This window comes from Ictalurus furcatus, chromosome 23 (genome assembly GCF_023375685.1).
Source record: "Ictalurus furcatus strain D&B chromosome 23, Billie_1.0, whole genome shotgun sequence".
NCBI classification, from domain to species: Eukaryota; Metazoa; Chordata; class Actinopteri; order Siluriformes; family Ictaluridae; genus Ictalurus; species Ictalurus furcatus.
Window position 1 is genome coordinate 12,932,123 of NC_071277.1, and position 17,701 is coordinate 12,949,823.

Consider the following 17,701-nt stretch of genomic DNA (forward strand, 5'->3'; position numbering starts at 1 on the left):
AGCTTAATGTCAATAATTGTTCTTTTCTTTTTTTAAATCATTCAGCTTCATAATTACTGGCACCCTTTATGATGATACATCTCTTTTCGTAGTGTCTACCAGAGATGGACATTATTGATATAGTCAGATATTGGACTGTTCCTTTATGCAGCAATAATATGGCCAATACTGGGCTTTATCCACTAGAGCTTATGAGCTGTATGACAACGATTTATTTGAAGTCTTATTTTTGGTCATGACACTAGTACACATGGACATGCTGATTGTGGAAGTCTGTGTTTGTTATGGGACATCCCATGTTATTTTGTATGTGTGCTTGTGCTTAATATATGGTATAGACTGATGTTAGTAGCAACATACAGTGGAGAACCCTTTAGAATTTTCTATATATCTGCATAAATATGACCAAAAACATCATTAGATTTTCACACAAGTCCTAAAAGTAGACAAAGAGAACCTAATTAAACAAATGAGACAAGAACATTATACTTGGTCATTTATTTATTAAGGAAAATGATCCAATATTACATATTTGTAAGTGGGAAAGTATGCGAACCTCTAGGATTAGCAGTTTAATTTGAAGGTGAAATTAAAGTGTGGTGATTTCAATTAATGGGATGACGATCATGTGTGAGTGCGTGCCTTGTTTTATTTAAAGAACAGGGATCTATCAAAGTCTGATCTTCACAACACATTTGTGGAAGTGCATCATGGCATGAGCAAAGGAGGTTTCTGAGGACCTCAGAAAAAAAGAGTTAATGGTCATCAGACTGGAAAAGGTTACAAACCATCTCTAAAGAGTTTGGACTCCACCAATCTACAGACTGTGTAGAAATGGAGGAAATTCAAGATCATTGTTACCCTCCCCAGGAGTGGTCCACCAACAAAGATTACTCCAAGAACGAGATGTGTAATAGTCCACAAGGTCACAAAGGAACTCAGGTTAACTTGTAAGCAACTAAAGGCCTCGCTTACATTGGCTAATAATAATGTTCATGAGTCCACCATCAGGAGAACACTGAACAACAATACTGTGCTTGGCAGGATTGCAAGGAGAAAGCCACTGCTCTACAAAAAAAAACCTCGCTGCCCTTCTGCAGTTTTCTAAAGATCACATGGACAAGACAGAAGTCTAATGGAACAATGTTCCGCGGATGGACCATATAAAATATAAATTTTTGGTTTAAATGAGAAGGGTTATATTTGGAGAAAGGAAAACACTGCATTCCAGCATAAGAACCTTATCCAATCTGTGAAACATGGTGGTGGTAGTGTCATGGTATGGGCCTGTTTTGCTGTATCTGGCCCATAATGATGCTATCATTGACGGAACATTGAATTCTGAAGTATACCACTGAATTCTAAAAGAAAATGTCAGGCATCTGTCTGTGAACTGAATCTCAAGAGAAAGCGGGTCATGCAACGACCCTAAACACACGAGTCATTCTACCAAAGAATGGTTAAAGAAGAATAAAGTTAATGTTTTGGAATGGCCAAGTCAAAGTCCTGACACTGTTCTGTACTGAGGAATGATCTAAAATTCCTCCAAGCCGATGTACAGGACTGATCAACCGTTACTGGAAACGTTTAGTTGCAGTTATTGCTGCACAAGGGGGTCACATCAGATACTGAAAGAAAAGTTTCACGTACATTTGCCACTCAAGATATTCAATATTGGATCATTTTCCTCAATAAATCAATGACCAAGTATAATATTTTTGTCTCAGTTGTTTAATTGGGTTCTCTTTATCTACTTTTAGGAAATCTGATAATGTTTTAGGTCATATTTATGCAGATATATAGAAAATTATAAACTGTTACAAACTTTCAAGCACCACAGTACATCCTCAGAAGCAGTGGTTGGAGCAATCATAATCTTGTAAAGGGATATTGCAGGATCGGATCAAGAAATAGGGTGACGTACCTGATGCCTCCAATGACCGATGACCTGATGTCTTGGGGTTCAGTTGAACATTGCAGATCAAAGTTAATTCATCCCCGCAAGTTATTTTGTGTCTCTTTCTTGAAAGATGCAGCATCTGTGTGGTCTCTTGATTTTTATATTTGCATACAATTGTTTGTGGTACCTTCAGTTGTTGCAATGGCCTCAACTGAAATGCTTATGGACACAACAGTCACAACATGACAAATAATGGTAAATGGCACACTTATATAGTGCTTTTATCCAAAGCGCTTTACACTGTGTCTCATTCACCCATTCACACACACACTCACACACCAATGGTAGCAGAGCTGCCATGCAAGGTGCTAACTTGCCATCGGGAGCAACTTGGGGTTCAGTGTCAGTGTCTTGCCCGAAGTGTCTTGCCCAAGGACACTTCGACATGTGGATTGATGTGGGCCGGGATTCGAACCGCCAACCCTACGATTAGTGGACAACCCGCTCTACCAACTGAGCCACAGCCGCCCGTGTGAGATCATTTACAGAGCTACAGAGTCCATTCCCTGCTAGTGACTGCTACAAAATAGTTTCCTACAAAAAAAAAAATACAAAAAAATCCTGCGCACCAACAGTACTTGCACATGTATCAAAATAGCTTTATTCGCAACATTTTGGCCCCATGACCTTCATCAGGAATATACAAACAATCTATTCAATACAATCTCATTTAAAATCAACGCATGACCAATCACTGCAATGATCCATCATTACCAATCACAATCAGTGATATAATACATCACTGTGACCACATCACCATATGAAAGGGTTACATCAAAAATTACATAGATAAATGGACATAAATAAATATAACTCTATAGCATCACATTAAACACTGCTTCATCGTTCATGCCCATAGGCGATGAAGTCTGAAGAGTAACAATCCAAAATAACTCGCGTCTCTGCAACAGCACTTCTACATCACTCCTTCTTGGTGGTATATTCACTTTTTCAATACCACAAAAATATAAGAAGGAAACATCATAATTCAAAGAAAGTAAACAAAAAACAGTAAAAAATAATAATAATAAAAAAAACAACAATACATTATTTTATTTTTATTACTATTATTCATCCAAGTCCTATTTGATAAGATAAATTTTTAAGAAGCATGGGCACTTGTCTTCTGATCCTGAGTTAAGTGCTCTTTTTCAACACCCTCCGCTTATTGTATACAAACTGGCTAAAAATGTGAGAGATTATTTAGTACATGCCCGGTTTCAGTGTTATCCCTAATCCATGTCAGAGATTACTTAGATTTCCATAATTTAATGGAAATTATAGACGTGTGTAATTGTGCTCAATGCAATAATACATTCAAAGCATCCTTTATTTGTCATTCAAGAACTAGTAAAAAAATTTTTTAAATTAATTCAGTCATTACTTGTGCTTCCACTTATGTTGTCTATCTGATTCGTTGTCCTTGTGTCTCGGTTATATTGGGAAAATATGACGGCAACTAAAACAAAGAATTAGTGAACAAAAGAGTTCTATTAAAAGAACGGATGTTAATTATCCTGTTGCGGAACCATTTTCTTTCTTTGAATCATGAAGATTCCTTCTTACATTTTTGTGGTATTGAAAAAGTGAATATGCCACCGAGAAGGAGTGATGTAGAAGTGCTGTTACAGAGACGTGAATTATTTTGGATTGTTACTCTTCAGACTTCATCGTCTATGGGCATGAATGATGAAGCATTGTTTAATGTGATGCTATAGAGTTATGTTTATTTGTTTATGTCCATTTGTCTTGGTAATTTGTACATTTTTGATGTAACCCTTTTATATGGTGATGTGGTCACAGTGATGTATTATATCACTGATTGTGATTGGTAATGATGGATCATTGCAGTGATTGGTCATGCGTTGATTTTAAATGAGATTGTATTGAATAGATTGCTTGTATATTCCTGATGAAGGTCATGGGGCCTAAATGTTGCGAATAAAGCTATTTTGATACATGTGCAAGTACTGTTTTTTGTTTTTTTGGGGTTTTTTTGTGGACTCCGTAGCTCTGTAAATGATTATTTGATATTTTGTGGCTGTTGTGTCCATAAGCATTTCAGTTGAGGCCATTGCAATTTCCAAACATCTGAAGGTACCACAAACAATTATATGCAAATATAAAAATCAAGAGACCACACACTAAGTACTGTTAGTGTGTGGGATGTTTTTTCGTTTTTGTGGTCTTTTTTTCTACGCATTTATCTATCACCTGAAGGTGTGCAAGGTTAATTGTTGATTGAATGCCACAAAAATAATACTGAATAATACAAAACTGTCCGATTTTGAACAGTGGTTACATCACACCACAAAGTGGGGGGTCTAAGAAGCATAGCCTGGGGGGTCCGTGATATAAACCTCAATAACCAAACAGAAAAAACTATAAATAAATGGCAAATTCTATCTAATAAAAATTGTAATGAAAAATGTGCTTGGACAGCAGAATGATAAGGAATAACAATATTTATGGCTTCAGTAAATACCCACATTTTATTGTACATATTTAAATATACATTAAATAACTCATATTTTAATAGTTTGAATATTTGAATAGGATTATGATCATAAATTAATTCTGTATTAAGGGGGTCTGTGGATTTTTATATATTTATTTGACGGGTAAAGGGATTCCTGGCTGCAAAAGATTTTAGAACAGTTTAGAGCAAACTGTATCAGGTCAGTAGACCATTAGAAACTGTCAAAGCACAATTATCAAGTATTTTTGTGTTTTATATTTTAGGATTGTGATTCTTCATACTAAAACAGTCAAGGTAGTGTTCACAACCTTGACTTTATATTCAATAATAATTTTAATACACACTTTTATTAAAAAAACAAACAAACAAACAAACAAAAAAAAAACGTACATTTCCAGCACATAACCGTTGTTACATTTACAGTTACATATTTACTTACATGAATTCATTACATTAGATTTTTTCCATCCATCAAATCCACTCTTTTACGTGTTTTCTGCTATGTCTTGGGTTTTGGAAGTAGTGCTCTGGAAAGCATATGTGATATTACTGTGTGCATGGTCCAAGTAAATGTCACCATATGACGAGATGGTTCCAGAAAAATGCTTCCACTGCATAAGCTCAGACATGCTGACCCGCTGTGGAACGCTGGCACTATCAACACGGCGACCCAACTGACACGCCCTCCCTGTAGCTGTGGGTACATCCTCAACCACACCTTTCAAATATAATAGAATATAATATGATTAAATTAAATGTGACTTTAAGACTAAAGCTAAATTATTTACATCATAATGTAATTTAACTAATGTACCTTACTATTGCCCTGAATTTGGATATTGATTGCAACATGCTTAAGTTTTTCCACACTGTATATAGTTTCAAAAAAACAAAACAGTGCTTATTATCACCGCCTCAAATCAGAATAAAAATAAAAGGATCAACCAAGAAAACCTCAGATGTGCATTGATTATGATGCATATAAGCACATCCATTACACAACCACAGACTAGACAACAATTATACATACAAATGATCCAGAATGTGGGGTTGTGCGGATTACCTGGCATTCTTCCATCCCCTAGGCACTTGCAGCCAAGCAGGTCATGAGTGAGGCAGTCGGTATTAGGGTCAAAGGTGAAAAGGTCACGCAGCTCCTCAGCTGAGAAGTTGATGTGCTCACCCTTTTTACCGAGGTCTACCACAGTTCCAGAAAGTCCCTGCTTACTCACCTGTCTCTGGTAGATCTTTTCCTCTATGGTACCTGACAAAGAAAAAAAAGATCAAACTGAAAACTAATTTGATTTCCCCCTGCTAATTTCAACTAGATTTAGCACTAGCTTAAAAGGTAACGTCCCTTTGTATTATAAAAAGGGAATTTATATATGGTAGTCATACAGTAACTGCCTGGTTTCAAGTGGATGTGTATGGTGGCCTGAGAAAACCCTTGAGATTCGACATTTCCAATAGTTCGGAAAACTACAAACATTCTTGTCAACAACTCGATCAGTGTGTGACATTCACACTTAACTAGCAAGGTTTTAGACATCTTTAGGCAGATTTCTTTTCACCATATTTGTTAAACTGGCTATCATAATCTATCATAGTATTTGAAGAAGGATAGGCCTAAGCAAGACTTCTTGATAGAATTCAGCCCATCCCGTCTGACTGGTTTTCCAAGACCACCTGATATATTGCAACGTTGCAGATTTACTAAAAGCAAACAGAAAAATGTACTGTTAAGGGGTCCATTTTTTTGTGAAAACAGTGTGAAACTAGTGAAAACACATGGAGTGGTAATAACATTACAGTAGTGTCATCTACATCAGGTAATGGTTACAGTGATGGGCTGTGCCCGTTAGCAGACTGCTGTTTGCCTAGGAGAGGGAGAAGTCATGGTATTTCAAGTGCGTGCAGTAGTTTTATTGTCCAACCTGTTGTTAGAAATCTGTAAACGTGAACTGTTTTCTTCTGTCCATCTCTCCATACTCGGGCCATGGCCTAGAACATTAATACAATACAATACAATATAGCAAACACACATTACTCAAGCAATACTCAATAACTAATATGTTAGGATATAATTTAAATAACACAAAACCAATGTTTACAAACATCTTTAACTGGTGACAAACATGACCATGGTGATGAGATTAAAATATACTGAAAGTTGCGTAATTTTGTACAATAGATGTAAGCAGGGTAAATACATTATAATAACAGAGCATTACTGGGCTATGGCATTGTTGCTATTTTTGTTGTCAAACTGTGCAATGATTGGTGTGTGAGGAAAATGTGGGCATAAGGTCGCAAAGTAGCAAAACAAGTGCAAATCAGAGATGTGGGCCAGTTTTCCATCCCTGCTCCTGTTCACCATTACTACATTAGAAGGCAGTAGTGAACATGCATGTACAATAATAAGTCAGGCAATTATAATATTTATCTAACCAATTGGTCTAATGTGGCTACTGAGTATATATTTTTGTTATACATAAATTATTATGAAATATTCCTTTTTTTATTTTAGTTTTGTGTTTGTCATTCTGTGCGTTCCGTAATTGTTAGTGGTTAGGTACGAGGAGCTGTTTTAAACAAATCTGTGTTCATATTACAACCCATAACATTAACAACCCAAAACCATAACATTACATAATTTATAAGAATGAATAATTTCATAATAAATAAAATAATAATTTACTTACATCATCATAATCAAACTACTTACAAATTAAAATACACTAACACTACATACTCAAAATATCATTCGCTGCCATCATCATAGAACTGCACAAGGATGACAGAAACTCATTTTCACAAACTCAGCACCATCTAGTGGCTGTGCTTCATAAAGAGCAGTAGAGGTACAGTTGATAATTCCTGATTTGTCTAAGTGCTAGCAGTAGGAAATAAAAATAGAGAAGGTCAACCAAAGTGCCACGTGCTTGTAAAGGCATAAATTTAAGCATAAACATATGAAGCAGCAGTATGTTCTTTATGGTGTGGTTAAAATATAAGTGTGTGGTGCAACATGTTAATTTCCTTTGCATAACTCAAACTACTTGGACTCTACTTGAACAAACCTGTATGTCATTAGCTGGATTCCAGTCGATATCATACAAAACTAGATGCGAGGCACCAATAAGATTAAGCCCTACTCCTCCAGCCTTTGAACTGAGAAAAAACAGGAAGTGGGAGGAGTCCAGACGATTAAAGGAGTCTACAATTCTCTGTCGCTGGGCGACAGGTGTCTGTCCATCAAGCCGACACCAGGTGTAACCAAGGTGAGCACAGAGGTCTTGCAGCAGGTCAAGAGTCTGTGTATAATTAGACACCAGCACAACCCTGCAAACAAGGGAGAGTAAAGAACAAATGAATCGATCAGATCTTTCCCTTAAGTCAAAACAGACGTATTTAAATACAGTGCTATGCATAAGTATTCACCCCCTATTGAAGTTTTTGTAGTGTTACAATATAGAACTGAAATGAACAAAATTTGAATGCGGGGATCAATATAGTTTGAAAAATGATTTGTAAGTAAAAAATGATCATAAGTATTCATCCCTGTTGCTTTGAAATACTTCATTTAGTTTTAGTGCAACTAGCTGTCATGCAAAGTCAGAAGATTTATTGAATGGAGCCAACATGTGTGCAAGTAAAGTGCCATGCAATTTCAATATAAATATATCTGTTCCTGGAAGGCAAAGAAAGTTCAAGAATAGCAACAATCAAGGTAGAATACAGCAGAACAGCCACTCTGCTCTGGATGAGACTGTCCACAATAAACCAGTGACTGGTTAAGGAGTTTAGTCAGAGAAGCAACCAAGCAGCCAAGAGCTTGAACAATTTTTCCGGAAAAAAGGGCAGGAAGCAGATATGCAAAAACTGACAGAGAGGCTTGTAGATGTAATTGCAGCCAAAGGTGGTTCTACCAAATATTGACTGCTTTTTCACCATTGTGTCACAATAAAAAAAAAAAAAACTTTAAACGTTATATTGTGCTAATATAACTATATCAACTAACTATATCAACATGTAATATTGTTGACAAATAAAGACTAGACTAAAATGTAGAAAATAAAATAATAAAAACATATAAATACCAAAATCTCTCTTTATTTTCCTCGACAAAAAGAGGAATTGCAGGGATATTCTGCATGTGGCTGCGCAATGTTGACTTTCCTGATTGGCCATACAGTAATACCTACAGGTTGAGGCCAATGGGAATGCTTCTCTATCAGTGCGCATCCTCATAGGACCGATCAGACCACCTCAGGTAAGTTAACGGAGCCGAAAATTTTAACAGAAACAGGTAGAGTTGTGAAAGAGTATTTGCCCCCATCCTGATTTCTTCTGGTTTTTTTGTATATCTCATACTAAATTGTTTCAGAAATTAAAATAAAATCTAAGATAAAACAAAGGCAAACTGAGTAAACACAAAATACAGTTTTGAAATGATAATGTTATTTATTGAAACAAAAAAAGTTATCCAATACCAACTGGGCCTGTGTGATAATGTATTTGCCCCCATAGTCCATAGTTACTAGTTACGTAACCAGGCCTGATTACTGCAAACCCTGTTCAATCAAATCAACACTTAAATAGAACTTTTTCAACAGCATGAAGTTGGTTAAAAAGGTCTTACTCAGTAGCACACTTTGCCAAAGTTGAAAGAAATTCCAGAAATGAGGAAGAAGGTGATTGAAATACATCAGTCTGGGAAAGGTTACAAAGCTATTTCAAAGGCTCTGGGACTCCAAAGAACCACAGTGAGAGCCATTATCTCCAAATGGAAAAATTCGGCACAGTAGTGAACCTTCCCAAAAGTGAACGACCTTCCAAAATTCCTCCAAGTGCACAGCAACTAATCCTCCAGCAAATCAAAAAAGAGCCAAGGACAACATCAAAGGACACTGGGCAAAAATGGCATCCATGGAAGAGTGGCGAGGCGAAAACCACTGTTAACTCAGAAGAACATTAAGGCTCGTCTGAATTTTACAAAAACACACTATGATGATCCTCAAACCTTTTGGGAGAATGTTCTGTGTACTGATGAGTGGAAAGTGGATCTGTTTGGAAGACAGGGGTCCTGTTACATCTGGTATAAACCAAACACAGAATTCCACAAAAAGAACATCATACCTACGGTCAAGTATGGTGGTGGAGGTGTGATGGTGTGGGGATGCTTTGCTGCTTCAGGGCCTGGGAAACTTGCAATAAATTGAAGGAAACATAAATTCTGCTCTCTACAAGATCCTAAAGGAGAATGTCCGGTCCTCAGTCCACAAGTTGAAACTCAAGCGCAACTGGACTATGCGGCAAGACAACGATTAAAAGCATAGGAATACGTCCACCTCTGAATGGCTCAAAAAAAAGCAAAATTAAAGTTTTGGAGTGGCCTAGTCAAAGTCCTGACTTGAACCAATTGAGATGCTGTGGCAGGACCTTAAACAGACAGTTCAGGCTTTAAAACCCTCCAGTGTGGCTGAACTAAAGCAGTTCTGCAAAGAAGAGTGGGGCAAAATTCCACCACAGCGATGTGAAACACTGATCTCTAGTTATCAGAAGTGTTTGGTTGCAGTTATTGCTGCTAAAGGTGGCACAACCAGATTTTAAGTTTAAGGGGGCAATTAGTTTTTCACATGGGTGATGGATAACTTTTTTTTCCCTTCAATAAATAACATTACCTTTTAAAAACTGTATTTTGTGTTTACTCGGATTGCCTTTGTTTTATCTTAGATTTTAGACAAGCATGAGATACACACAAAAACAGAAGAAATACTTTTTCACAGCGCCGTACTTTAACAGACGCGATAGTAGAAACTTTAATATGGATAAAGCTGCGTGCACAACTGAAATTATCCAGGTTTAATCTATTTTGAACGCTTAGCTATCTAATTTATTTTCATCATCATAGCTTGCTAAGTATTATATATCCACAGCTAGGTTAGTCTACATGTTTTTTACAAATAGACACTCGGTCAATAGTTACAGAGAGATATGTAATGTTTGTAAAGTGTTTTAGCTCTCATTTATGCAGATTCTCAAGCCACTATGGGCTTTTACTGTACCACTTTCTATTGTTTTATTGTAATGACACAGGCTGTCACTCTTATTTTTGTTGATAGTGCAAGGATGTGTATGACTGTACTTGTCTGTGCAGTTGACACGCTTTATAGCAGCCAAAAGGTCTGCGAGCACCAGCAATTTCCCAGAGTCTCCTGTGCAAAAACTTCCAGTGACGTAGGTCTCAGGAAAAACGTCTACACAGAGGCCGTCATATAAATCATCAGTCGTCTTCTCCTGAAATGCAGGCCAAAGAGCAAAAGTAAAGAAATACAATGCTAAATAAATATCTCTATATGCAATGCATGTTCAAAGATTGTGCTCCAAATAATTTCCCTCTTACCTCAAATCATTCAGTTAATCAGCCATTTTTTATCTTATTTTCACTGGCACTATGAGACTAATCACAGGCAAGAAAACCTTAAAAACTGAGATACCACTGCCTGGTGAACACACACATTCTATTGTTATAAATATCATTTTTCTTTCATTTTGTAAGGGTGAAATGAGCTCTTCACTAGTCAGCCATGAAAGAAATGAACGCACATCTACAAGGAACACGAGCGGTTGTCTGTGTATCATCACAAACCTTCATCATTTTGTAAAGGAGCCCAGGGTGGTTGCACAGTTTCTTCAGAGCATTAATGCAGGCAAGGTGAGGGCTGTGTGTGAAAGCATGTGTGCTGGCTGCAGCGAAACAGGCCCTGACAGGTCGGCTAGACAGCAGCTCATTGTACAGCTGCACCTGCAGTTTTGTGGGCCGGCAGAATACCGTCCACTCCAGCCGCGCAGGTAAGAAACGGTTGATGATCTCCTGAGTCCGTCGTAGCGTAAATGCGCCGGTCAGTCGAGCAAGTTCTGCTGCTCGCTCTTCGCCTATGCGCCTCTCCTCCTGAAACACATCACAGCTCCTCAGATCTCACATGCGCACTGTACCTGCGTTCAATTTTCAAATGGTATTTGCCTTAAACAAGTGTGAGACACAAACGTATACACGCATGTAAACTAAACACATGTACTAATTTCTTTAATTTTGACGTGTGCGCTACCTCAGCGCAGGTCGGCTGGCGGGATCTGAGGATTGGCTCTTCATAAATCTTTCTGTAGGCTGCTGAAGTTCCCAAAATGCCTGGATTCACAAACTCAATAATGGAGTAGAACTCTTGGAGATCATTCTGCACAGGGGTGCCTGGTGATGATTATAGACACGCACTAAAATTGTAGCATTATTTCTTTATTTTGATCTATGATTGGGTCTGTCTCAGTCTGCAAACTTTCAGACCAAAACCAATGATCTGTTTATCTACAGGGACACAGTGCCGATAGTTACATTAGTCCTAATAGGACTTTGCTATGAAGATAACTATGCAATTATCAAGCAACTTAAACACTGCAGTAGCAAAGAAAAAAAAGATTACTATTAAATATTGTTAAGTGAATATAATGAATATGGTACAACAACAAACACCACATAATTAAAAGCACTAACCAAGCAGGAAAAGAGGAACACAATAATTCTGTCAATAATGTCATAATTTTTCATTCGTTCATCTTCAATAACTGCTTTATCCTTGTCTTGCAGTGGATCCAAGGTGTATCCCAGGAACACTGGAGGTGTGGCAAGTATACACTCTGGATGGGACGGCATTCCATCCCAAAACACCTTGTACACACTCACATTCATATCAAGGGTAATTTAGGCTAACCGGAATGTTTTTTTGGAGAAGGAAGAAAACAAGAGAAACTGGATAAACTCCACAAGGACACGAGGAGAACATACTTAGAGGAGCTCCACAAAGACCAGTAACCTGAGCTCAGGATCGAACCAGTGACCCTGGAGAGTGAGAAGGCAGTGCTACACAATGAACATACCATGTTTTCTAGTTCACTCGAGTGCATTTTTGTGATATAATTTGCATTTCTAGCTAAAAACAAACTCCACATCAAACAGGTTTAAACCTTTAACAAGAGTGAGAAAGTAAAAGAGTTTGTGTGTGTGAGACTGACCTGTAAGTATTACCCGACGTTCACAGGCCAGGGAGGTGAGAGCACCGGCTGTCTTGATATTGCTGTTTTTAAGCCGATGGCCCTCATCGCAGATGACCAAACCAAACTCCAGCTTCTTTAAAGCATCTACAGAGCGCAGTAGCATCTCATAACTGATCACCATCACAGGAGACCGGGGACAGGATATGAAGTCCTCCACACGGTTGGCCTGTGGGAGAAAAATAAACAAACAAATTAAAAAAACATGCACAAGTATACGAGGTATATCCACTGGCTTGTGAATTACTGTCGCTCAACAAGCTCTTAGTCCAGAATAGACATAGACACACTTTTGACTGAGATGCACATAAGAACACACACACACACACTGAGACAAACCTGGTCAACAGTGTAAACGCTGATCCTCTCTCTGCCAAGCCATTTGTTGAATTCAACAGCCCAGTTTTTCACCAGGCTACCGGGGCAAACCACCAACCCTCTCTTCAGTACAGGCCGCCCCCCATAAGGCCCCTGCCTCAGTAAAGTCCACAATACACACACACACTGCAGTGTCTTCCCCAAACCCATCTCATCCGCTAAAATGGCTCCACAGCGGCCAGCCAACCTGCAACATACAAGACATACACACTGACCTTCTTCAGTACTACTTAGATAAATTACACTCACCATCCAGTTTATTAGGAACACCTGTACACCTTGCCATTAATGCAATTATCTAATCAGCCAATCATGTTACAGCAGCATAAAGCATAAAATCATGCAGAGACAGGTCAAGAGCTTAAAGTCAATTGGTAATAGATCAAATCTCTCTTCACTATTATAAACAAACTCCTTCAACCTTCCCTGTCTGCATTATTAGTTGATTACTTCAGTGCTTTCCTTACACTTTGACGATAAAATTATCAAAATACACAGATGAGCCAAAACATTATGACCACCTGCCTAACATGCTGTTGGTCCTCCTCGTGCTGCCAAAACCTGCCAAGGCATGGATTCTACAAGACCTCCGAAGGTCTGCTGGTATCTGGCATCAAGACGTTAAAGGCAGATCCTTTAAGTCCGGTAAGCTGTGAGGTGGACCTGCTGCGGATTGGACTTGAACTCTTTATCATGTTCCTCAACCCATTCACAAACAATGTGTGCAGTGTAGCAGGGCGCATGATCCGGCTCAAAGATGCCACTGCCATTGGGGAATAGCATTGCCATGAAGGGGTGTACCTGGTCCGCAACGTTTTAGGCTTGGGTATGTGGCAAGTGGCTCGATGGTTAAGGCTTTGGGTTACTGATCAGAAGGTCAGGTGTTCAAGTACCAGCACTGCCAAGCTAATAAAGGTTTCTTTCTTTCTTTCTTTCATTGCTCCAAGGTCCAGTTCCGGGGTTAGTATGGGTACAATGGCCTGTCTACGCACCCCTATAGGTAGCAGGACGCAATGCACTGCTCCCATAACCATCATTAGAAAAAGCCTTGTCCCGGTTCATGGTTTGTCCCTCCTTGGACCAACATTTGTAGGCACTCACCACTGCTGACCAGGAGTACCTCACAAGCCTTGCTGTTTTTGAAGACACTCCGACCCAGTCGTCTGGTCATAACAATTTGGCCCTTGTCAAAGTTGCTCAGGTCTACACACCCGGCCAATTCTTCTGCATTCAACACATGCTACGAAAACTGACTCCTCGCTTACGAATATATCCCAGACCTTGACACGCGCCGTTGTTATGAGATGATCAGTGTTATTTGCTTCATCTGTGAGTGGTCATAATTTTTTGGCTCATCTGTGTATATTAGTGCTTTCAGACAGCTTCCCCCCGAATCGAAAATAGTGATACCCTCTCTTTAGGAAGGGTCTCTCTTTTATCACCTTTGCTTATATGTTTAAAATAACACCTACCTGCCACCACGTCCCTTTACATCACACAGTGGTGGACAAAGAAATAATAGCTTGGGCACGTACGACAAGCAGATCCTGTTTCCAGTCTAAACCTTGCCACAAATCTGTGATTATGGAAAAATGTCTACAAAGTTTGTTTTTCATAACAGTGTGGGGAAAAAAAAAAGAGAAACTCTCCTACCTCATTCCCATGAGGCATTCATATAGGAAGACCACACCCTCCCTCTGATGTGGTCGCAGATGATTTGTTAGGTGAGGGTCCACAACCACGTCCACTATAGGGAGTCCATTTTTATTAGAAAGCCACTGGTGATTGGCTGAGGGCCGAGGCATCACAAGGGCTCCTAATTAGAGAAATTAGAAGTTAGCTATTATTAATAATAATTTACTTTTAAATGTTAAACATTAAATGTTTATGTTAATACATTTTTAATGCTTGTCACATAATGAGGGTTAGGACGGATGCAAGTGCAGGTATGGCAGTTTAATAAAACAACAAGTCCAAAGGATAAGGCAGAAAACAATAATCATGAACAGCAGAGGTCAGGCCATCAAGCAAACAGGGCAGAGCAAAGAGACAAGATCATAAACATAAGCAAAGTCAAAAACCAGAATAACCAAACAAGGGATCAAGGCTTAGTAACAACAGAGACTAAGTGTAACTGAGTGCATACTTCACAATGACTGTGTATGCGTGTGTGAGAATCTCTTAAGTATTGTGGTGTCAGTAATATTGTAATTGGGAACAGGTGTGTCTGATTAGTTCTCAAGAGAAGGTGACAGTGTGTAGCTTTGGGAGTTGTAGTTGTCGGCCATGTTTGTAGTTTGTGGTGCATTCTGGGAAATGGAGTCTCTGCTTTCCCCTGACATGACAATGCTTATATTTTGCTGAATGCCCATTAAGTATATTAAGTGCATTGGATTTGATGTATTATTTTAAGACAACGACAAAAAATGGATACACTGCATAGCAGGCGAGTATTACGGCATCATAAAATAGAAGAGCCTATAAGGTTCACTTGAAGCATTGTGAAGCGCTGTGTTGAACTATTTCTAATTGCCTTTGTTTCACTTGTTCATTGCAAACAGCTGAAAGTCTGTAAATTTTGAAAATAAACTTGATTTGCAATGGACGTTGAATAATTTGGATTGCAATTTTAAGATCTTTGTGAAATATTTGTAATTACCTACTTGTTCACTGATGAACTCAACCCTTGAATTTGAGAAAGGCACAATATAAATTAAACAACTACTTTTTCATTCATTCCTTTTCAGTAACCACTTCATCCTGGTCAGATTCACATTTATTATTTACAAATAAATACAATGACAGCTGATGAGCAGTTTACAATTTCTGTGATATCTCCTCACATCGCTTCTGTTAACATCAAATAATGCTAAAGTTCAACACTTGAGCTTGATTAGCAGCACCTTAAGTAAAAAATAAGACCACTGGTGTGTGCTGCTATAGGAAAACATTCAACGATGGGAGAGTTTTATGTGGCCCAACATGCAGCCTCTAATGCCGAAGCAATTCCCCATGATGACATTTTTATTAATTACAGAATGACACATTTTATTGACACATTTAGGACCATCCTGAAGACTTTCCTCATCCTGAGAGTTACAAACTTGCAATTCTCAATGATTACACCCATTTTAAATGCACTGATGTGGAGCATTCGCCATACGACATCCTGTGTAAAATGTTACTATAGAATATAATGATAATATTTGATATTGATAAATGATAATATATTAGAACTAGCACATTAACATAAACCTTGCACCCGGTCTTGCAACTTAAGTTGAGGATTGGGAAAAACATCACCTAGTCTTTTTCCAATCCTCAACTCTCCTGTGTCCACTGTATCCTCAGGTCCCTGTTCGTGGCTGACAGGAGTAGAACCCAATGTGGTATTCTGCTGTTGTAGCTCATCCACCCCAAGGTTCGAGGTCTTGTGCTTTCTGGGATGCTTTTCTGTTCACCACGGTGGTAAAGAGTGGTTATTTAAGGTACCGTAGCCTTCCTGTCAGCTCCAACCAAGAACCCTGCCACTGTCAAAGTCAAAGTCACTGAGATCACATTTTTCCCCCCAGTCTGATGTTTGATGTAAACATTAACTGCATGCGCATGATTTTATCCAATATGCTGCTGACACATGATGCCACATGGCTGATTGGATAACTGAATGAATGCAGAGCAGCTCATTGGTCAGTGACTGTAAGTAAATTGTTTAAGTATTTGGGTTTTGGGCACAAGCACTTGAGAAAAATTTTAACATGTAAACAAACAAAATATACTGATTTGCTTTTATTTGATTTGTCAGCTGCTGGAATTTTACTAGAGGGATAGCACTTAATGTTATTTCTGCTTTCACTTGTGAGTTTCATATACAAGACCAGTTACATACCTGGGTTATTAGGGTCATATCTGGGCTTGCAGACAGGCCCCTCAGGTCTGGGCGATCTCATAGCTCCATCCTTCAGTGCTGGTCTGGCAAAGGGTTTGGCCAGCTGAAATCCCCGAGGTCTCGCTGGTGCTTTAGCGGTCGTCTCTAGAGGAACCTCCACAATGGCATCTTGAAAACATCGTCCCTTAGCGTAGTCTTCATCTGAGATGACCCCCATGACCTCAATCTGCTTCCCTCCTACCATTAAAGTCTGGCCCTCACACAGACTCACCAGCTCAGATGCTTTGTAACCTGACCCTTAAATACACATTCACAGTCACAAAGTAAGTTGCAGCACAAAAACTGCTCATGAGAAAAGTAAATGTATAACTATGCACATTTAATTGACTTGTGCTAGTAGCTTAATATTTTACAAAGAAATGCTCAGGGCAGGCTCTGTAACATTGTAAAGTAACACTGAGTGTGAAAAAACAGCACTATTTAAATAAAAGTAACTGCTCAAAAACAAGCTGGTAGGTGGGTCGGCTACGTCAAGTTACCCCCAGGTGTGAATGTGTGTGTGTGTGGTGCTGTGTGACGGCCTGGGAATTCATCCAGGGTGTATTTGTGTCTCACAGCCACTGTTCCTGGGATAGGCTCCGGATCCAATGTGACCCTGACCAGAATAAAGCAGTTACTGAAGATGAATGAACGAATCAATTGCCATGCCCTGTACAGCTCCGTGACTGTCTTTTGAATTACAGAGTCTGAGCAATGCACAACAAGATGACTCTTAAGAAAAAGATTTTTGAACTCCCAAACTAGATTACCACCCCAATTTCGGTGCAAGGACAGAAGCTAGTCGTCTAAGCAGCCCACGCACAATCCTGCTTATACAGCCTAACTGTGT

At 38.8% G+C, this 17,701-nt stretch overlaps 1 protein-coding gene across 2 annotated transcripts in view; it reads right to left on the reverse strand.

Annotated features, from left to right (window-relative positions):
• Positions 1–4,349: 4,349 nt before the first annotated feature.
• The window catches only part of rad54b (RAD54 homolog B), a 22,572-nt gene continuing 9,220 nt past the window's right edge, over positions 4,350–17,701 (reverse strand). For both annotated transcript variants that reach the window (XM_053611887.1, XM_053611886.1), the window contains 11 exons: positions 16,813–17,109; positions 14,580–14,742; positions 12,888–13,113; positions 12,510–12,717; positions 11,552–11,691; positions 11,092–11,394; positions 10,588–10,739; positions 7,520–7,781; positions 6,374–6,440; positions 5,503–5,703; positions 4,350–5,157 (listed from right to left, as the gene is read on the reverse strand). In XM_053611887.1, the coding sequence (XP_053467862.1) occupies positions 4,925–5,157; positions 5,503–5,703; positions 6,374–6,440; positions 7,520–7,781; positions 10,588–10,739; positions 11,092–11,394; positions 11,552–11,691; positions 12,510–12,717; positions 12,888–13,113; positions 14,580–14,742; positions 16,813–17,109 (2,252 nt within the window). In that variant the 3' untranslated portion in view covers positions 4,350–4,924. The remainder of the gene's footprint in view (positions 5,158–5,502; positions 5,704–6,373; positions 6,441–7,519; positions 7,782–10,587; positions 10,740–11,091; positions 11,395–11,551; positions 11,692–12,509; positions 12,718–12,887; positions 13,114–14,579; positions 14,743–16,812; positions 17,110–17,701) is intronic.